Source organism: Halichoerus grypus, chromosome 2, assembly GCF_964656455.1.
Source record: "Halichoerus grypus chromosome 2, mHalGry1.hap1.1, whole genome shotgun sequence".
Lineage (NCBI taxonomy): Eukaryota > Metazoa > Chordata > Mammalia > Carnivora > Phocidae > Halichoerus > Halichoerus grypus.
The window spans coordinates 40693701-40716384 of record NC_135713.1 but is presented as its reverse complement, the minus strand read 5'-3'; the positions used below and the strand labels follow the sequence as shown (position 1 = coordinate 40716384).

Below are 22684 nucleotides of genomic sequence, written 5' to 3'. Positions count from 1 at the left end.
GAAACCGGCCCACCCAGAGGTTCTATTTGCCCAGCACAGCGTTTTTCAGTATCTGAATGCTTTTAGACCCTGCAGATGACCAGTGACCCTCCCTGCTGTCTGCCTCCCGGCCCTTCTCGTCCATTTCAGCAGGCGTTTGGGTTTGCAAACCCGGATGCTAGCTAGGGTGTTCTCTCACAGCAGGTTTCTTCCCTGGATTTCTCTTGACCACAGCAGGGTGAGGTTTCTCGAAGTTCTGCCTGTATGTCAGCAGCACAGCCTCTGTGACCTAGACTTGCTAGGATCTTGGGATGGTTCTTTTAAAATCCCTGCCTGGACAGACAAATGTGCTGTATCCACACAGTGGAATAGCATTCAGCCATACAAAGGACTGAAACACGATACATGGGACAACATGGATGGATCTAGAAAACCTTATGCTGTGCTGAAGCGAAAGAAGCCAGACACAAAAGCCTATGTATTGTAGGATTCCGTCTATATGAAATTTCCCAAATGGGTAAACTATAGAGAAAGACAGCAGATTCGAAGTTGCCAGGCTCTACGGGGAGGGGGAATGGGAAGAGTTTAATGGGTATGGGTTTCCTTTTGGGGTGAAAAAAATTTTTTAAGATTTTATTTATTTATTTGACAGAGAGAGACACAGCGAGAGAGGGAACACAAGCAGGGGGAGTGGGAGAGGGAGAAGCAGGCTTCCCGTGGAACGGGGAGCCCGATGCGGGGCTCGATCCCAGGACCCTGGGACCATGATCTGAGCCGAAGGCAGAAGCTTAACGACTGAGCCACCCAGGCGCCCTGGGGTGAAAATGTTTTGTAACTAGTTAGAGGTGGTGGTTGTATAGCATTGTGAATATCCTAAAAGCTACTGAATTGTACACTATAAAATGGTTAATTTTTTTTTTTTGATATGAGAATTTTACGTCGAACAAAAAAATCCCCACTCCCTACCCCAAGAAGGTGGACAGCTCCTGTAGACCACAGGATACTCTGCTCTTCACTTATTACTAAAAAGTCCCAAACTCAGCAATAGGGAGAAGAGTGAGCCTTTCTGCTGAATCTGACATACAATAACAGCTGTATCATCTTTAGTATAATCTTGGGTACTGGTTAGTCTTTACCATGTATCAGGCAATCAATGCCTTATTTATTGTAATATTCTTATGGAGTTTGAATGCCAATTACATCACTTCCTAGCTGCATCGTCGAGAGCAAGTCAGTTACCTCTCTGTGCCTCAGTCTCCCCACTGATAAAATGAGGATGATAACAGTATCTGCCTCAGAGGTCTGTTGTAAGCAGTAGTGAGTTCATATTCGTAGAGCACATTAGGACAAAGTCTGTTGGAGTTGGCACTATGCAATGTTAGTTGTTGTGATTATCATCATTTACCCTCCCCTGCTAAAAAAAATCTCATTGCCAGGATCCAGTCTGGGGAAGGGGAAAGGAGTACCCGAGAGACCTGAGGGCAGGGGGGTAGTGTTTACTCTTCTACTCCCGGGAGCCTCGGCCTGGGGGAGCGAGGCGCTTGCAGCAAGCACAGGGCTGGCTGCGCGGCTGGAGCTGGAGAACAGAAGCCTGCCTTAGCAGCCAGCACACCCCTCTGGGAGGCTGGGCTTGGGCCCAGGGACGAGGGCAGCTCAGGAGAAGTGGAAAAGATTTGTTGGCCTGGCGCTGATAGGGACAAGTGGGCTTGAAGCTTAATAAAGAGGTGGAGGGAGAAAGTGCTTAGCTGCCAGGAAGCTGGTTAGCATGCAGGATAGGATAGAGGGGGGTGAGGGAAGGGGTGTGGCAGCACCCAGGTGCAGAGCAGCTCGCGGGAAATACTAACTGCTGACCGTAGCAGTGAGGCCGGCAATTAAATTGCAAGACGTGCTTACTATGTGTCACCCACTAAGCTTTCTTCTTATTGTTAGTATTATAACTAATATTTAGCAAGTGCCTATGCCAGGCCTTACGCTATATACTATAGAACAGCAGTACTTAAGTCAACGCTCACCACGGTAACTCACATTTACTGACCGCATAGGCTAAGCCCTATGTTAAGCGTTATTAATAATGACGGTAATATTGACAACAGTCAGCATTTGGGGCGCATGGCGTCACGGGGAATGGCCATTTCTACATTCCGGGATGTTTACATGAGCTCAGACGGGCAGACCTGGCAGTACCAGGTTCGGTGGTAAGCCTTTATCATGTGTTGGCTCACTTAATACCACAGCCTGGCAAGGTGGGCCTAGTGCTATCCCTGTTTCCAGATGGGGACGTTGGGGTTTAGGGAGCTAAGATGTCCTGCGCTGTCCTCCTCACCCTGGCCTGGGGATGCACATATGCCCGAGTCAGGCTCCACAGAGTCTCTCTGGGACTTCTGTGCTGAACCTGGCACGGAATGCTGCCCCTCTGTGTGCACGGAGGCAGCCGGAGCAGGGCCGGAGACTGTGAGCCCACACGCTGAAGGAAGCAAGGAGCAGAACCACCTGCTGACCCCTGCAGGCTCCTCAGCCTCGTCGTGCTGCTTCTAGATGCTTCTCAGTTCTGTGAGATGATCAATCCCCTTTTACCTAATGTTGTTTTTGCCGCCTAAAAAGTCCAGACTGATAAAACATCTCATTGAGCGAAAACCCGAGTATCTGACAAGTTCTTGACTTGCCCAGTGGGCAATTTTGTTTCCCAGGAAATAGAGGAAGCAGCCAGGGAAATTGCTCCTCTGGACCTAATTCTGACCAACGTGGACAAATTGGCTGGTGAAGTAGATGTGACACGTAACTGGGGAGAATATGGCCACATTGTCTCGAGTTTGAGGTTACCGGAGAGAAGAAGCAAGTTGCAAACAGACTTTAAAATACTAACTTTAAACTACTACACTATAATATTTTGTATAGGATTCAAGATGTTTGGTAACCCTAAAAATCTAAAAAAAATATTGCAGCTCATCCAAAATGAAAATGTAGTCTATTTAAAGTGAAATACGCTTAGTAGATTCAGACGTTAGGAGATATCAATTTAGTACAGTAACAGGATATGTTTGAAGAGTCTAAAATTATGTAGCAGGATTGGGGAAACATGAGATTTAAAGTTTTAAAGCATTACTCCTACAAGCTAAGCTGTCAGTAGAGAGATCCAATTTAAAATAACAATGCTAAACTACTAGCTTATAACAACCAATAGTACGTTGGTGCCTTTTGAAGTGTGGTTTGATGAAACACATAGATTATGACTGAGGGCTGGTGTTCTACAATCCATAATGACGGGAGGCACCTGCCTCGAACATCTGTTTGCTCCATGCACCTCTTTTAAGGTACTTGTCAGAGGAAAAAGCCTCTGCTGCATGTCAGCGGCGTCCCCAGCTGTGCCGGAAATACACACCTCCTGGTACCAGGACCTTATGTAGTCTGAACTAAAAGAAATGTGATCTGAAATAGACTCCATTATAGAAAAGAAGGTTTGGGGGTAATTATCAAAGCAAGCTTTCAGGGCTCTGTTTTGGATTTGCATTAACACAGAACTGAGGCTCCTCACTTGATTTTGGGCCCTGGACACCTCTGAAAATTTGAAAAAGTTTCAGACCCTCTCCTTAGAGAAATATACCAACATGCAAACTTTGACAAGCCATTTCTAGGAGATTCATTGGATTCAGAAGGCCAACTACAAACCACAGGTTAAGAATTCTGGAAAGGGGGGCGCCTGGGTGGCTCAGTCATTTAAGTGTCCGACTTCAGCTCAGGTCATGATCTCAGGGTCCTGGGATCGAGCCCCACGTTTGGCTCCCTGCTCAGCGGGGAGTCTGTTTCTCCCTCTTCCTCTCCTTCTCCCTCTGCCCCTCCCCTGCTCATTCTCTCTCTCTCTCTCAAATAAATAAATAAAATCTTTAAAAAGAAAAGAGTTCTGAAAATAAATGGGAGAAACCGCCTTAAACAAAGAAGATAGGCCAGCTAACTTTGGCCCAGGGACATAACCTCTCTAAACGTTCTTGTTCTCTAATACGGGGATATTCATGGCTTTTGGCTCACAGGGCTGTTGTGGGGATAAAATGGGAGACTGCGTTTAAAACTCAGTACAGTGCTTGGCACATTCTAAGTACTCAACGAATATCAGCTGATGGCCTATTATTATTATTAGCAGGACCTACAATTTGTTACACTTCTTCCGTTTGCAGAGCAAGGTTTGTCAGGATCTCCTGCCTGTGGGTTTTCATTAACTACACGAGTGCTAACAGAGACCTGTTTAAAACTCTGCAGCCCAGCTCCTGGGCTCCCAGCGTCCTTCTCTCTCAGACCCTCGGAACAGGGGTGTATGTAGCATAGAAAGAAGGAGAGGAACAAAGTCTATCTCTCCTTTTCCCTGGGTACAGGCATTTTTAGAATAAAACCAAAATCTATCTCATGAGCCACATTTTGAGTTTAGAAAAACTCCCACCGATCCAGCAGCTGTAACCTTCGTGATTTCAGTACGTTTTGCTCGAACCTGCAGCATCTTGGCTATTATTCTGCTGCACGAAATCAATGACGTGATTCCCTGGTGAAGCCCAAATGAAGGGTTTGGACAACAAACAGATTAGAAATCTGGCATCTTTACAGAAACAGTTAAAAGACTGAATGCACAGCAGAACTGAAAAAACAAATAAAAGAAAACTTGCTTTGGTCTCCGGGGGGCCCCAGAAGTTCTTCTCTTGACAGACGTCAGCCTTCTCCCAATTAGAGCTCATCAGAAAGCCATCACACAGTAATTAAAACACAAACAAACTGACCCGAAGAACCTCCCGAGGCGGCCGCCAGTGCCTCGCTGTGTCCGCTACAGGACTGACAAGACCGGGATTTTAAACTTTGCAGCCTTCCTCACGCTCGCTCTCTCTCTCTCTCACGTATGTTGCTTCACGGGGCCCTCAGCACCTTCACATTCATTCTCTCTGATGTTCACAAGGACCTTGTGGAGCACGCCTGGTTCTGTAGGCAGGGCGTGTGGGCCTGCCTCCGTTTCTCTACCGCATGGGGCTTCCTCCCACCGAGGGCCTTTGCACCTGCTACTCCCTCCGCCTCCACCATCTTTCCTCCCCTCTTCACCCTCCCACCTCCTACTCATTTCCAAGATCTTGGCTTGAAATTTCCCTTCTTCAGCAGAGCCTCCTCTGACCTCCCAGAACTAGATCAGGAGCCTTCTAAACACACTCCCATTGCTCCCAAGCTTTGCCTTCTCTGCATTTATCACAGCTTGTTGTTGTATTTACGCTTCTATTTGATTAAAGTCGGTCTCCCCTCCTGATAGTGAACTTCACCGAGGAAGCAAGCACTCCTGCCTTGTTCATGTCTGAGCACCCAGCACATCACAGAGAACCTGGCACATAGCATGGCTCCAGTTTGAATGTATGAATGAGAGACAGAATAATTACTCTCATTTTGCAGGTGAAGGAAGAGACCCAGAGAAGGAAGTCACTTCTCAAGGTCACAGCCCATCCACAGAAGTGCTGGTGCTTGAACTCAGGAGTCCTGGCTCTCCTCACTTCTGTGCTGCCTACGAGGAGAGTTTTCTTGCCATTTCTGGGGAATATCATTCTGAGTCCTGGTACCCCCACCCAGGGAGGGTATCCGAGACAATCAGAGGCCCGGCTCTCAGTGGTAGCAGAACCCTCTTCTTGCTGCCACCCCTATGACACTCACAGCCCGAGTCAGCATGACTCTAGCATGGGATGGCCTGGTCCCCCTCACTGTACAATCACACAGCATCCCTTGAGGCAGGTCCTTGAACGCCCTGCAATTACTCCCACTCTCCCAGGAGCCAGGAGGGTAGGAATGGGGATAATTAAGGAGGAGGGTGACAGGCCCTTCTTCATCACCAAAAATATCTCCCACTTCCTGCAGGCATCTCTGTGGTAGGTTTGATTATGGCTTCTCTCGAATGATCACCAAGCTGTTCACCTCATCACTTAACCCTTGCAGCATTCTATGAAGTTCTGGCCAGAAGCAAGGCTTAGAAGATTCTGATACACGAGGATGTGAGCTCCGGAAGGGCAGAGAACTTGCCAGACTGGCTCACTGCTACATCTCTGGTTGTTAAGGGAGCACTGAGCACACAGGCAGTGCTCACAGGCAGTATTTGTTGAACGAATGAATGAACTAAGAGCTTTCCATGTGTCATGAACTTATCATATTTTGTAGGGACTGTTAATAACCTATTCTACCTAGTTACCAGGCTAGGTAACCGAGGTTCAGTGTTAAGAGACTTGCCCAAGGTAAAAAAATTTAGTAAGCAGTGGAGCCAGGATTCAAGGCACCAAATGGGGAGATTAGGATTGGGAATTCAAGCAGGGAGATAAAGATGTTGATTATTCTAGTGATGTGAGTGAGAGAATAGTTTCAACACTATGAAATGTGTTTATCAGGAAAGGGGGAGAGAAATACCATGCAACGAATTTCCAAACTAAGTGCACAGTCCAGATTCTCTTGGTGATCAGGGTCCACGAAGACATCATGCAGTGTGCTGAGACTCTGGGGGACTTCCCAGCACATAACCCGGCGTCCTGCAGCAGAAGCGCCAGGGATCAGTGCTGATGAAAGAGAAAGGTCCAGTCCTTGTAGGGATGTAAGTAGCAGGCAGATCCTGGGTCGCAGGAGGTGAGGTGGAAAGAGCCCTGGGGTGGGTGTCATAAAGCCAGTTTGCCCCTAATGCTCTACCTCTCTCTGGGCCTCACAGTTCCCATCTATACAGTGAGCGTTGTTACTTAATAGTCTAGGGTGACCTCTGGGACCCTTCCATCTCCAGTGCCTGTCTGACTGTACATATAAGTAGGTAGTTGTAAACTCAACAGCATCTTAGAAATGGTCACCTAGTCCAATCCAACAGAGAATTCCTGCTCCAGCATTCCCAGTAGAAGGTATGAGATTCTCTTGACTATATTTGGGCCAGTGGTTCTCCACGGAGAACAGTTTTGCCCCCGCCCCCCCAGGGCAGATGTCTGGGATATTTTTGGTTGTCACGACTGGAAGGGTAAAGGCCAGGTATGCTACTAAACCCTGCGCAATGCCTAGGACAGTCCCTACACCAAAGACTTCTCTGGCCCGAAGTGTCGACGGCGGGAAGGCTGAGAACCCTGATCTAGGCAAAAGCACGCATTGCAGGGTGAGGGACCTCGCGGCCGGGCCACTGCGGCTAGCACAAGCGTGACAGGGAGACACACTCTCTGTGACTGCTTCCCAGGCCTTCTGCCTTGTGGGGAAATGTGGAGGAGGGGCCCGCCTGTGGCTACTCAAACATCTGGGCATGCCTAATCACCCAGCAAGCCAACTAACCAGCCAACAGTGACCACCTGAAGAGGGAGTACTGAGTGGGGTCAACGTCAGGAGCAAAAGGTCTCCCAGAGAAGGCCAAGGACTCCACTGCAAGCTGGAGGGGACCGGGACGGAGGGAGTGTGTTAAGTTGTGGGCGGGGTCAGGGGCACCTGAGGGGGTCATGAAGTCGGTAGTGACCCACCTGGGGCTAGAATGGCAGGATTTCCAAACGAGGGCATGGGAGACTGGAGTGTGCCAGGACGCAGGCAAACAAAGAGCAACAACGAGGACGCAGCAGGGCATGAGTTCGCTGTCTGCCCCTGCCCCCTGCCCTGCCTAACTTCTCACCTCATCTGCTCCCCAGCTACGGCCTCCCACGCCTGCCGTTTCCTTAGCTGCCTCAGAGCCTGGCAGATTCTGTCCCCTCAGGGGGCGTATCCCAGCCCACCCATCCTTTGGGTCCCAGCTCCTGGCCCTTCCTCCTGAGGAAGTCTAAATATAATCTTCCCCGACATTCACCCCACACATTAAGTGCTCTCAGAGTCCCATACCTGCCCCCTTCATGAAGCTTATCACTATGGACGGTTATCTGTGGGATTCCTGACTGTGGCCCCCCCCCACCCCGTGTGGGGCTGGGGCTGGAACTCACTAAGGACCCTGGGGCAGAGCCCACACAAGGTAGCGTCTCAAGAGATGGTTGTTGAGTGGACGGAGAGGCAATTGCACTCGGGCTCTGACAGCTGAATGTTGGGTTTATTCAAGGCTGGAAATAGAAAGGCAGTCTGAGACCTCAGTGAGAGGGTCCTGAACGCTAGGCTGAAGTGCCGATACCTACAGCGGTGGGCAGCCAGGGGCCCTGAAGACAGGGATCTGCCGACAACACTACGATATCCTGGGAGGATGGACTGCGCCGAGGTTGGAGCCTAGAACAGAGCCTGGGGACTGAGTGGGAGACGGGCAAGAAGCCTGGGGCCAGAGGGCTGGGCCCTGGGAGGTGGCAGAGGGAGACAAGTCCCTCTTTGCTTCTTGGAGACTGCTGGTTCCCTTCCATTTCTTTTCGTGTACCCCGAGAGTCCGAGGGGAGACCCGAGCAGCAGCCTGTGGTGGCGCTCTGAGTTGTGGGGGGCGGGAGAGGGAGGTGGGGTAGGGGCTGTGATGCTGCGGACGTCCCGCAACACTCGCATCTTTGTGAGGTTCTCTGACCCCTTGGCCTGGTTCTGCTCCCGCTCCCGCACCCAGGCGGAGCCAGGGGAGTCTGCTCAGAGCCCTGCCCTGGAGGCAGGCCAGCTGAGCAGCGGGTGGAGGCGCACAGGGACAGGAGGCAGATTACATGTCACTTCGTATTAGCCACACCGGCAACTTTCCCAAACCACCCAGAGAGGGGCGAATTAATTGCAATTTTGAGGACAAGCCAAAAACAAAGATAACACCGAAATGAAGGCGATTGTATCTGCCTTTACAGACGCGGGTGGACAGTGATGCCTTCCAGAAGGTCAGGTTTGCTTACCTGTGAGGTACATCTCCTCTCCTTCCGTGAACATCTGGTGACAGCGGACGCACCGGGCACAGGTCGGGTGGTAGTGCTTCCCTCCTGCCTGTGGAAATAAAAAGAAGAAAGAGGAGGTCAGAGCTGGGGCTGCTGTGCACGGGGCAGGTTGGGTTTGAACATCTCCTAGGCACATTAGCGTTGCTGGTGACTTCATGACCCTAAGGTTGGTTGGAAGTCAACCTAGGGGAGTCCAGAACCATCTAAAAGCCCACCCAGGAAGCTTGGTGACTCCATACCATGGGTCCCCGAAAGCAGTTCAGGGGACTTCCCTGGACCCCTGCACTTCTATTTTGGCAGTGAAAGGACCCCTTGGCGGCCACTCGTCCCACCTCCTCATTTCTAGATGAGGAAACAATCTTGCTTTGAGGACACCCCAACATTTCCCCAAGAATGGGGCCCTTACCACTAGCGGTACCTGAGTGACTTTGAGTGGTACATGGACCTGGGATTTAATAACATGGGATCAATGAAGAAAAGGACCTCCTTTTCACTCCTCTGCCAATTTTTCCATTTTAAAAAAATTTTATTCATTTGAGTAATCTCTACACCCAACATGGGGCTTGAATTCACAACCCTGAGATAAAGAGTCATATGCTCTTCTGAGTCAGCCAGGCGCCCCAAATCCTTCTGGTTTTCTCAAGGAGAGAGTACCAGTTTGGTGCTACCGTGTCTTTAACATCTATCTGAAACTTACTAACCTACCTTTTTAAGAATGAGAATACGTTTGAGGCTTGGAGCCTCCACAAGCAGTAGAATCCAGTTAGAGCTATATCTGTGTGTATATATATATATATGGTTACTGGCAATATAGCAAGTGATCTTGGTTTTCTTGTTACATTTTTTTTTTTATTTGTAAGTGAGTCAACTTAAAGACAAATGAAAGTATTAAGTAAGAATTCATATACAAGGTCCATAGACATGGCAAAACTTCTGAGAGTGGCACGTGAAGGACAGGCTTTTAGGGCTCGGTGGACAAAAATGGGCCCCACAAAGGCAGGACCTGCTAGGGAGTTTCTGACCCTGAGGCTCCGGGCCTGCGACGGCAGCACCCCAGTACGTCTGCCCCATCCCCCACTCACCTCAGTCTGGTTTTGGCGAGCCCCCTTGACTATTCCCACTTTCCTTTCCTACGACTACTTCAAATAGAAATGGCAATGATTTGCAGCTGCAAATTCTTCTATGGGGGAAGAGACAGGCTCAGAGAAGGTTATGCCTCTAGGTGTCACTGGAAACCAGGAGCAATAGCAGCTGGACCCGGGAGGGCAGGTCACCCGGGAGGACAGGTCATCCATGTAGCACTCACTTCCACGCTGACCGTTCTGACACTACAGTCCCAGCCCAGAGGACTTGGTATGCAGGGGTCCTTCAGTGGTGGTTCCAGACTCTCCATATGGAGGAACTCAGCTCAGCGATGGGGCTGGAAGGTGGGGCTTGTTTTGAAGGTACACCTGACCCTTGAACAACATGGGTTTGAACTGCGTTGGTCCACTTACAGGTGAGTATTTTTTTCAACAAATAGAGCACTGTAAATGTGTTTTCTTTACCTTATGATTTTCTTAATAGCATTTTCTTCTCCCTAGCTTACTTTATTGTAAGAATACCGTTAGAGAATACATACATCACACAAATATGTGTTAATCGATGTTTATGTTATGGGTAAGGCTTCCAGTCAACAGTAGGGTATTAGTAGTTAAGTTTTTGGGGAGTCAAAATGATACATGGATTTTCAACTGTGTGGGGGTCAGTGCCCTGAACCCCACATTGTTTAAGAGTCAAGTGTATATTTTGCATGTTAGGGCAAGGTGAATTTGGGGGGATATGCCTGAGGGAAATTGATGGATATTGGGGGATTGTTAAAAGCCGCTTCCCAAGCCATCACTTGGTGGGATGCTAATGGGTTCCTTCCAATTCAAAAATTATAACTGAATAATGCTGAAGGCTTATTTCTGAATCTTTTTTGGGCATGGTGGATGGGTAGGCATGGGCTTGCCTATTCTGGAGATACTTGATTTATTCTAAGAACTTAGCAAGAATGAAGAAAGGGCAGATTTTTCAAAAAATAAAAAAAAATCTCCAGTGTTCCTTACTTCTGTCTGCTTTGTGTGGCTCCCACCAATGATAAAATGCCCTTTTCATCATCAAAGCAAACTGTGTTCAAACTTTGGAAGGAGCCTGCTATTTTCCCAAGCTGAGATGTCGTGGGACTGACTCTCTCCTACGGTGACAGGGATAATCGGTTTAATTAGTAGCCTCTTCCTACTTTGTGTGTCTTTATCATTTCAATTATAGACCTGTTTTCCAGGGAGGCAACAGCGCCTCAGCAAAACCGAAGCTTGGCATCTTCCGAAATGTCACGCCCCATCACCCCACCCGGGCCGAGAGACGCCGCGCACCATCTTAGCGACAACTTGGAAGCAACTTGAGGGAGGGAGGCTGCCAGAGCAGCCGGCACCCAGCATAGTCAGCAAGGTAAGATGGGACACTCTGTTAAGAAACCGAAATCAAGAAAACAGTGCAGAAAAACGGGGCGTATCGGAGAGGGCTGAGAACCAGAGTGAGGTCAGGAGAGGTGGTACTGGGCACTGTTGTTCTCCTTGGAGAGGACACAGACTAGGAAGAAAGAAGTGTGACTCATTCAGCATGTTGAGCTCTGTCACTGAGGAAGTACTTGCGGGGTGGCCTAGGGAGGGAATGGGAAAGGGGAAATGGAATTTAATTACGTACCTATTGTGTCCCTACAAATGTCCTGGGCCCTGTAGTGGGCAAGTGTTATTTTTGCCTGGCCAACATCCTTCCCCCTTCTTCCAGAAACAGCACCAGGCCTTACCTGGGTGGGACTACCCATTCTCCACATCAGTCCATGTGGTTAAGTAGGGCTGACCCCACCAATAAGTATATTCCAACTCTATGGTCATAGTTATTGGTTTGGAGACGGGTCTGAGATTGTCCAGTGAGAGCCAGTCCTGGGCTGAGCTATGAGAAAAGAGAAGCTCCCCTTCCCCTGGGGGATGCTGTCTGATAGGATGTAAGCCTGGAGCGACTGGTGTCCAACTCTCCCATCATGAAGGAGAGCCTTCCTGAGAATAAAGCCAACACAGGACAAACTGGAGCCAGGATGGCAGGATACTCCAAATGCATTCATTTGAGCACTGGATCCAGCTGCGCCTGAAGCAAGACCTCCCTCTGGGCTTTTTATTATGGGAGCTGATAAATTTCCTTTTTGGCCTGAGCCATTTGAATATAATTTCTGCACTTGCAACCAAAAAAGCCCTGACTACCTGTAAAGACACTCCTGTATGTGTCCTTTACTCTCACATGACTACGCTACTCATAAGACGTCTGACACTAGATGTGTGTGTGTGTGTGGTAGGGGGGTTGTTCCATAGCAAGCAATTTTCTGAGACACCAGCGGGGTGCCCTACCACTTAACTCAGTTCTGACACTATTTACCTGGGAAGAGTGTCAGACCCCACAGGTTAAGGGCTCAGGGTCACAAGGCTGCCCCTCCCCCACTTCAGATGCCAATCCCAAGTCCCAGGTTGTCACCTGTGCTTCTGGCTGACTGGCTATAAATTGGGGTTCCCATGACCCCCAGGCAGGGTTCGATAATTTGCTAGAATAGCTCACAGAACTCGGTGAAACACTTACATTTACTTAGGATAAAGGATAGAGATGAATATCCAGCTGGAGGAGATTCGTAGGACAAGGTGTGTGGGAAGAGGCTCGGAGCTTCCATGCCTTCTCCCCACACACCACTCTCCCAGAACCTCCACATGTTCAGCAACGTGGAAGCTCTCCAGACCCCATCCTTTGGGGACTGTTATGGAGGCTTCATCACATAGGTATGATCCACCATTACCTTAGTCTCCAGCCCCTGTCTCTCCCACTCTTGGCAGATGGGAGGTGGGGCTGAAAGTTCCAAGCTTCCAATCATGGCTTGGTCTTCCTGGTGATCAGCCCCCATCCTGAAGCTCTCCAGGAGCCCACCTGGAGTCCCCTCATTAGAACAAAAGACACTCTGATCACCCAGGAAATTCCAGGAAATTTAGGAACTCTGCGTCAGGAAGCCGGGTCAAAGACAAATATTAGAACAAAAGATGCTCCTAGTGCTCTTAACACTTAGGACATTGCAAAGGTTTTAGGAGCCCTGTGCTAGGAACTGGGGGCAGAGACCAATAAATATATTTATTTTCTATTATTTTACACTAACATATCCATCAGAAGTTGAATAGTAGAATTCGCCATGATAGATGAAGACTCCAAGTCTTGGAGAAAGTGACTTGCTTCAGGTTTCATGGCTAGAAGTGGTAAAATTGGAATCCAAGTCTGTTCTACTCCAACCATGTAGGTCATGACATCATGTGACCTCAAAGACCCCCCCCCCCCCCCCCCCGCCTCCCCCGGAGTGGCTGAGAGCTGTGGGCACGTGTATGGGATATAGGAGTCTGGAGTTCTAGATTTTAGCTCCCGCTTTACCAGAAACACTGTGTATGACCTTGAAATAACATCACACGTCTTGGGGCTCACTTTTCTCATCTGTAAAATGAGGAGGGTTAACTAGTTAATAGCTAAAAGTCTCTTCCAGCGCTAAGAAAAAAAAATCAATAAGTCCACGATGCTAATGGAGCCTTGTACAAATGGAATCAATCGAAACCCGGTTACAACAGCAGCCCGAACGGAGGCTCCCATGATGCTAAAACACAGTAACACAAGGGAGAAGACGGCCACCGCAGCCACAGTTTCAAAGCAGCTTGGAAATGCTGGGATGAATTCCCATCTGCAGCCCTGCGTGTGATCCAAATTTCCTCCTTTTCCAAAGAAAAGTCTGCTTTGGGGCGCCTGGGTGGCTCAGTCCATTCGGTGTCTGCCTTGGGCTTGGGTCATGATCCCAGAGTCCCAGGATCAAGTCCCATCAAGTCCCACCTCAGGCTCCCTGATCAGTGGGGAGTCTGCTTCTCCCTCTGCCCATCCCCTTGCTCATGCTCTCTCTCTCTCTCAAATAAATAAATAAATAAATAAATAAATAAATAAATAAAATCTTTAAAAAAAAAGTCTGCTTTTATGATCTCTCATCCCACGGACCCTTTACCCCACTAGGATGCAGATGCCTATAACCCCTATAATCCTGCAGAGCTGAAACTGTCCTGAAGGTTACCTTCCCTCCCCCGCCCCCAGCCTTTTCTCAGCCCACATAGTCCTCAACTGCTCTACAGAATCTGACCAACGCGGGCGGGCCTCGCCCTCCTTTCTGAAGCGCTGTCCTCTTGTGGCCTGGCCCCCATTCTCCCCTCACAGCTCTTCCTCTTTCTCTGACAACTCCTCAGTATTCCCGAGCCCATAAGTAGTTATTCCCCAAGGCTGCCTTCAGCCCACTCTTCCCTCCCTCCCCCTCCCTCTCTTCCTCTCTCTCTCTTCCTCTATTCCCCCCCACCCCCAATCCTGGTGACTGCCCTGGGGCTGACTCTTATGCAAATCCTAGCCTTTCTGAGATTATTCCTTCCACGCCTGAGCTGTGTTCCTGAGTTCTGCTCCACATTTCTGACTGCCTTCCTGAAACCTTCCCGGAATTTCAATCACAACCTGTCCCGAATGGAACTCACTGTGTTTCTGCCCAGATCAGCTTCTTTCCCTGCCACCCCCAGTTCCACAGAGAACAGCACCAGACTTCCTCTCATCCAGGCTTGATGCTTTGGTACAACTTCTGGCCTCTTTTCCTTCAATCCTCATGTCTACCCGTGGCCCCACCGCAAAGCTATGGGAGTTCCACTCCCATCATGCGGGAGGCAGGTGGGTGCTCTGGCTGCTGCTACTATAGATCTTGAGTCCTGCCCACAGTGTCATGGCCTCCTCGCTGGTCTCCCACTTCCAGTATCTTTCCTCCGAATGTAACCCGTGTCCATCACGTCATCCGTCTCTAAGGAGCAACTCTAAGGGGATCGCTCATGCTCAGTCTTTCCACAATGCCTGTTGCCCAGTGAATCCCATACAAACTCCTCACCCTGGAATGGGGGCCCTGGGAAACTGGGGCCAACACCCTAGCTGCGCTCTTGTGTCTTGCCTTCTCCTCCACACTTCACCCCTACTGCTCCCTGGAAAGCTTTAATGGTTTATCAGCTCTGTGCCTTTATCTTATTCTCTCTGACTCCCTACAATCTTACCACGTTGCTCCTCGGTTTAAAACTCTCCAATACCTTTCCATTGCACTTACTACAAAATCCAAACTCCTAAACGGCTACAAAGCTCTATGTGGTATGCGCTGTGTGATAGACCATTCTCCCCGAACCCCAGTTTACATAATTCAGCCACACTGGCTTTTTTTCTCTGTTCCCTGAATGGGTCAAGCTCTCTTCTTCCTCTAGGGCATCAGAAGACAGCCTCCTTCGCATCCTCGGGGCTCAGCTTCAGTACATCTCCTGGGCTCCTCCTTCCCTGGTTACAACACTCTCTCCTGCTGGGCCCACATGTGGCTGCAGAATCCTTCTCAACACAGTGCTGACTGCAGGTGACCACCACCAACTGGACAGCTTTGACACAATTAATGATTTTGCTCGCAAGAGCTGCCCCAGTCTGCCGTCCCCCAGCCACTGTCAGAAGGGAAAACTGAGGCCTAGAGAGGCAAAGACACTCACCCCAAACGTGAGCATGAGTTAGCAGTTGAGTCAATATCCGAACCCAACTGTTCCTGGTCTTAGGCTATTGTCTGTCCTCTGCACCAGACTCTTTCCTGTTTTTAATTCCTCAAGGTGGGTGGTCCCAAAGCATAGGAAGACAGCTTTCTGGGCCCACAGGGTGTGGGAAGGAAGGCCAGGAAGGGCGACAGACAGGGAGCTGGGGCAGGGGCTCAGAAAGGGTGCCGCGGGTTGCTTGTTACTGGCAGAGCTAGCTGTGCATCGGAGGCAGGGGAGAGCTGTTGCCATGGCGATGGACCAGCCAAAGCAGGGCGCAGGGAGCAAGCTGCTAGACAAGCTGGTTCTTAAATCAGCACATTACCGAATGCTTAAAAAATTAAAAATGGCTTCCATCCTTTAGCAAGGTTGGGAAGAAAACCATAATTGTCCCTCCCCAGTAATCTATCTGGGTCTGAGTCCAGAGAAGCCACTGATATTCCCAGCACAGCATTTTTGGAGCCAGGAATAATTTTGTCCAGCTTCTCATTTTAGGGGTGTCCAAAGAGGCAAAGTTATCCGCTCAAGTCATGTAGCAAGCTAAGCTGAGGGAGGTCAAGGCAGCAGGGGAGGGGGGGTGCTATGGAAGAGGGGTCCTCAGTGACGACCTTTTGGAGTCACAGGCCACCCTGTGCAAACATCTTCACAGTTACTTGAACCCACTCACCTCCAAGACCCTGCCGCTGATGTATCGGTCACAAGTCTCGCATTTAATGCCAAACTGGGAGTGGTAGTCGGACTCGCAGTACGGAATGCCATCCCTGCAAGAGGAAATCCACACAGGGAGAGGAAGTTGGGGGGGGTGGTCCATGGGGGGTGTCACATGTAAGTTCCTGGACCCGCAGCCAGTGGTGACTGGACCAAGATTAGAAACACTTGGGGAGTTTGTTAAAAATGCAAACTCCCCAGACACCCCTCAGATCTATGGAATCAGAGATCCCCTGGGAGGGGGGCCCAGGAATCTGCCTCTTGACAAACTCCCCAAGTGCACCTGGGAGCCACCGGTCTGGGCTGCTGGCCATGGATATCCCTTTTCTATTCCCCTTTCTATTTTTCCCCCACAAGTTCTCCAGACCCACTTTCTTCTCTTTATCCCAAAGGGTTCTTGTAAAAATGTATTGTAAAAATGTATGAAGTTTTATTTTATTTAGAATGGGTAGTATTTGCATTTGGCACATTACAAAGGCATAAAGGGAAAAGTCTTCTCCTTCCTCCCAGCCCCTTCCAGGAAGTCATCAATGGGGTCAATTTTTGTGCATAGCCTTCAGGGCTCCTCATCTGATAAAAAATTTTACCTGTAGTGAGGGAATCATCTGACTGTGCTCTCGGGTCAGGTGATAAGTGGAACCTACCCTAACCACTTCCGATGTGTTTCATTTTCGCCCGGTGCTTCCAACTTATCAGGCAGTAATAAGATTATTGTGAATTATTCTTACACTACTTTCTGCTACTGATAGCCACTGATGCTGATTTCTCGGTGTGTGGCAGGCTCTCTGATGGTGTTTCACATAGATGATTTCACTGAATCCTTACGGCAGCCCTGTGAGGTCAGAACTATCAGTCTCCCCATCGTGTCGATGAGAAAACTCAACACAGAGGACCTGAAGCTGGATTCAAACCCAGGCGGTCTGGGTCCTCCCCGAGGTGGTCCTGCGGCCGGAAGGACATGGCTGCCGTGTGCCCCGGGGCTCAGGCTCAGTGCCCGGCCTCTAGTGAGCACACCGCAAATGGCAGCCAGAGGAATCTCCATGATTGCGGAGAGGGGTCTTCAAGGAGGACATGGAGGTAGCTGGGGACGTCAGACAGCTCACCCCAGCTCTGGGCCCTGCCTGGCTCTAAGGACCAGATCTGACGACACGGCTCTGTGCTGCTAATGAGTCCATGAGGAGGGAGGGACACTTCCCCCATTTTTGGGTGCAACGGAACCGGCTGACGCAGAGAGGCCTGAAGGACAGGCATGCAAATGTTTCATCTCCAAGTTGTTGCCATGCTGGGCTTGCTGGGAGCCCAGGCTGTGTGGCAGGGAGCGTGTGTTCTCTTGAGGGGGAGGGAGCAGTGACGACCAATGCCCAGTAAGGCCAGCGGTCAGACTGTTGTTGGAAGGCCCCCGAGACAAGCCTCCTCCCACTCCTGCCAACACTTCCACACTCCGTGGGTGTGGGAGGGTGACTTTGCAGGGGGACAAAGTCATTTGTCAGGAGGTGGGTACAATGCGCCAGCAAAATTTGTGTATAAATGCCAACCCCACCTCGTTTGGACCCATGGATTGGGAGGCCTTGGGGAATTTGAAATATCCATGATTCTAAAAAGAGGCAGATGGTCAAATTAGTATTGACTAGACACTTACTAGTATGATGTCTGAGCCTTTGCACCACCCTACGAGGTAGGTCTGCTCCTCCCTGTTTTTATAAACGAGGACATAGACTCAGAGAAGTTAAGTCCGTTGCCAAGGTCACGGAGGCCGGGCTTCTGACCCAGGCATCAATGCCAGAGGCAATGCCTCTAAGCGCCCACCACTCTGCCAGCAGCCAGATGAAGAGCCCAGAGCCAGGCTGCAGAGGCCTTAGGTGGGATGGGCAATGGGGGCTGGGCCTTCCTGAGAGGAGCTCTTTTGAGCAAACCCTACACCCCTGACTTAGGCTCACAGACTCAAGGACTCAGGCTGGTGACTCACTAAGGGCACTTCTTATTTGGCAGGCTCGGAGGGAAATGCCAAGCTCCTACTAACATGGCATTCAAAGCTCTCGGTGATGTGACCTCAGCTCACCTCTGCAGCCTCGGACCCTGCTTCACCCGCGCACACGTTTGAGCCCCGGCCAACAAGGTGGATGTGTCAGGCACTAGCCTGCCCTTGCCCAGGCTGGGCCTTCTGCCTACAAACTTTCCTTCTTTGCATTTTCACATCTTACCCTCATTTTCAAGGTCTGGCTCAAATAGCGCTATCTTCCGTGAAGCTCTCCCAGATTCCAGATTTCACTCCCTGCTAGTTAGACGTGCTCCCTTCTTTCTCAGAATATTCGCAGACTGTCACTTGGACCTCTGACCCAGACAGTGCTGTCTGGTGGCATCCATGTCCCCTTTCTGCCCATAGCCTCGCCTGGTTTTCCTTCCCACTCACAGTTACTGTGGGTCACAGAGGGCTGCTCTCTGGCTCTAGGATTCACATCCTCCTGGCCAGTGATTGGTCAGGAATGGGAGTGTGACCCAAGCCAAAGCAGAGGTAGCCATGGGACTTTTGCTGGGTTCCTTGGGAAAGAGGCCTCCGTCTCTCCGCCGGGCTTGCTACGCTGGTAGAATGAAACCCTGGAATTGCTGGTGATCATCTATGCTTACCCTTTGGGGAGGGCTTGTTTGAGAATAAACCCAACACAGAGGAAGGGAGAGCTGAGAGAGAAGGGGAGGGGGAGAGAGAGAGAGAGAGAGACTTCTGCAGTGCCAGTAACCTCTTTGAGCCCCTGGATTCAGCCATGCTGGAAGTCAGTAGGCCTCTGGCCTTCCTACTTCTGAGTCAATAAACTCATTTTTGCTTAAGTGAGTTTGAATGGGGTTTTCTGTCGCTTGTGATCTAAAGGGTCTTAAAGAACAAAACTCTTGCGCTACCTATCACATAACTCCTAGTGCCGTAATTCTTTATGTATCTAGTTTATCTCCCTTATTAGCCTATCACTCTCCTGACAGCAAACTCCATACATGCTACAGCTTTACGCGCTCACCACGTCCTAGCAGTGGGTCAGCATGCCGCCTCAGCAGTGTCTGGGTCATAAGACATCAATGCTGTGAGGGGCTGTGGCCATCACTTCTTTTACATACTTGAGTATGGGAATGTGGTCATTAGGGCCTAGTGGCAAGGCGGGGGGTTTGTCTGGTGAGGCTCTGTGCAGCCACTGGGGGTGAAGCCCTCTGCTGATAGCTTCGGGTGTCCGTTGTATCTCATTTCAACTCAATTCATTCAACAACTGTATTGTTGGCCAGGGGTTGGGCATGCGCTGAAGGCCGCAGTGGGTCAAACAGAGGCCCCACCTCGGCGAGGACAGACATTAAATATCATCATGGAGCAAGTTACTCACTTCCTCAAGCCTCAGTTTTTACAGCGTTTAAAATGGGGATGGACGCCTCACAGGGGGAGTTGTGAGGTTTAATGCGATAACCCATACACAGCCATTAGTATATCCTTTGTATGTAATAAAAACTCGGTAAATGGTAGCTGGTATTATTATCATTATCAAAAAAGTTAACATGGATGAGTGTATGACTGCAAACGGTGTTAGCCTGTGTGAAGGGAACAAACAGGGCCCCGTGAGGGCTGGTGTTGGGGGAGCGGAGGTGGCCCGGGACAGTATGAGACCGCCTGGGGAGAGCAGGTGTGGGACCCAAGACCAGAGGGAGGGGAGGAGCGAACGCATCCAGGAGCGGGAAGAGCATCCCAGGCAGAGGGGGCAGCACGGAAGGGCCCAGGGGTTGGGGAGGTGCTGTCTGTGGCTGTGGGAGGGTGGCGGCTGGAGGCAAGTGAAAGGAGATGGCCTGGGAGATTCAGGTGCGGGCCCCCTGGGGCAGGCCACTAGAATGCGGGGGTCCCGGAAGCCGGGCGGGGATGGGGGAGACACCCACTTGCTGATGTACTCCCCGGTGAGAATGACACTGCAGGTCTGGCACTTGAAGCAGCTGACGTGCCATTGCTTGTCCAGCGCCAGGAGCGACTGGCCGTGCTTGATCTCCTCCTTGCACCCAGCGCAGTCTGCAAAGACAAGAGGACGCCACTGAGCAGAACAGCCTGGGCCCCCTGACCACTGCTATCGTCTCAGTCTAAGTGAAGGAAACCCCTCCCTGAAAACCAGCTTTCCCACAGCAGCTCCCACCCTGGCACGGACACCTGCCCGGAGCTCTGCCAGGTGAAAGCAAAGCCCCTCCCCCCCCCTCCCCGGAGCTCTGGCTTCTGGACAGGAGGTCTTGGTGTGAGGGAGAAGGAAAGACATGGTAGGGTTCCCCCAGAAAATTCTCTGTCATCCTGACCGATGTTTATCCCACACAGACAGACCCTGCACCGATTCTGGCGGGCCCTCCAACAGCTAACTAAGCAGGCCACTGTCCGTGCCCTGGGGACTGCAGCGTCAGCTGCACCTAGGAGTCTGCAGATGCGCAGCATCTCAGACCCGCCCAGACCTACTGAACTTCACCTAAATCTCCAAGCACAGTCAAGTCTGAGAAGCACTGCTACAGGGCATAAGCTTAGGATCTAATTTTTCCTACCCTTGGGCTGTATGCTCAATGGCAAGGACCCTGTCTTTGTGGTTAAAGCTATTCTCTTTCCTTGTGCTGTGCTCAACACATAGTAGGAACTCAGATCATATTTGCTGGATGAGTATAAAGGAGTGGACCTCACAGTACTGAGGAAAAGGACAGAGTTTACCGTGCCTGCCCCCTCCCCAACATGCTTATAATATGCCAAACATTTTCCTCCCCAAGGATTAGAGAATCTGGTAAGACCGTCCCAAACCAGAGGGGTGTTCTTACTCCCCATCCTCATCACCCTGGAATGCGCACCAGGGCCACAGAACGTGGGGGCCGGGCATCTGCTTCTTGCTCAATCCGTGTCTGGGGAGGGGCAGGAAATGGAGCCAGCATCCAAGGTACTTGGGAGATGCTGGGAATTCAGGCCTACCCAACCGGATGGCCCACTCTGGAGGAGGAAAGGGTCATGGGACAAAGTTTACCAGAGGACAAGCCTCTCTATCGGCGCCACAAGACAGATGCATACTTTGGAGCAGTGGGGAGAAGAGAAACTGCATAACAAGTTGGGAGAGCCTGGCTGGAAGCCCTCATGTCCAGCTGGGAGCCAGGCCTGGGAGAGAAGATGATGCGTCCGCCTGTCGAGGAAGGGGGTGTGCCCAGCCAACTGTGGGGAGGGTCTGGGCCCTGATGAAGTGCTTGGACGAGGCAACTCCCACAGTTCCCGCCTCTTGGCTCCCTAGCGCCTTTCTAATATCCCTTAGCACAGGCTGGGGGATGGAGGGTCTCCGATTGCAAAATGCTTCAAGCCCCAGGCCTTCAGATGGGGGTTGGGAGAATAGTTTTGGGATTTCTTCTCCTTCCTCACTCCTGGAAAAATTCTAACCATCTCCATCCCGGTAATCACAGGCTTTAGAATGTAATGGTTTAGAGACGTCAGGCACCCCCCTCTCCTTTTATAGAAGTGACTTGCCCATGCTCAGCATAGAAGAACCTGAGGGCTCAGGGGTCAAATACTGAACCACAGATACTGAACTTGTGTCTGTTGGCCTCCTTGATAGGGTTAAATAATTCCACAGGGGCTCAGAGTTCGCAGAGCACTTGGTCACAGTCCCACCTAATGCAGAAATCTATAGCATTCTTGACTGCTTGATTGCCTCCAGGGGTAGGAAGCTCACCCCCTTTTGAGGAAGCCCACTTTGCCTTTGGACAGGCATAATTGTCATGAGTGCCTTTTTAATTTTTTTTTCATTTTCATTTTTAAAAATATGTATCACAAAAAGGTTTATTCTTTTTTGTTTTGTTTTGTAACTCCATTTTTAATATCCTATCTGATTTTTTTTTTATTACAGTATAGTTGACACCCAATGTTGTATCAGTCTCGGGCATACAACATAGTGATTCAACAACTCTATACCTTATGCTGTGCTCAGCACAAGTGTAGCTCCCATCTGTCCCCACACACCGCTATTAGAGTATCATTGACCATAGTCCCCACGCTGTGCCTTTCATCCCCGTGACCTACTCACTGCATAACTGGAAACCTGTGCCTCCCAGTCTCCTTCACCAACTTTTGTCCATCCCTCTTCCCCTTCAGCTCTGGCAACCATTAGTTTGTTCTCTGTATTTATGGGTCTCTTTCTGCTTTTTTGGTTTGTTTGTTCATTTGTTTTGTTTTTGAGATTCTACATATAAGTGAAATCATACAGTATTTGTCTTTCTCTGTCTGACTTATTTCACTTAGCATTATACCCTCTAGGTCCATCCATGTTGTTGTTGCAAATGGCCATATTTCATTCTTTTTTGTGACTGGGTAATATTCCATGGTATATATATGCCACATCTTTATCCATTCATCAATCGATGGATACTTGGGTTCCTTCCATATCTTGGCTATTGTAAACAATACTGCAATAAACATAGGGGTGCATGTATCTTTTTAAATTAGTGTTTTTGTTTTCTTTGGGAAAATACCCAACAGTGGAATTG

The 22684-nt window shown here is 50.0% G+C and overlaps 1 protein-coding gene across 4 annotated transcripts in view; it reads right to left on the bottom strand.

Moving 5' to 3' along the window:
* The window catches only part of ABLIM3 (actin binding LIM protein family member 3), a 110044-nt gene that overhangs the window by 31746 nt on the left and 55614 nt on the right, over positions 1-22684 (bottom strand). For all 4 annotated transcript variants that reach the window (XR_013445549.1, XM_036080610.2, XM_078066722.1 and 1 more), the window contains exons 6-8: positions 20078-20204; positions 16137-16230; positions 8763-8850 (exon numbers count right to left, since the gene is read on the bottom strand). Coding sequence is in view for 3 of the 4 variants with exons in the window: in XM_036080610.2 (XP_035936503.1) it covers positions 8763-8850; positions 16137-16230; positions 20078-20204 (309 nt within the window). In the remaining variant the exon portion in view is untranslated. The remainder of the gene's footprint in view (positions 1-8762; positions 8851-16136; positions 16231-20077; positions 20205-22684) is intronic.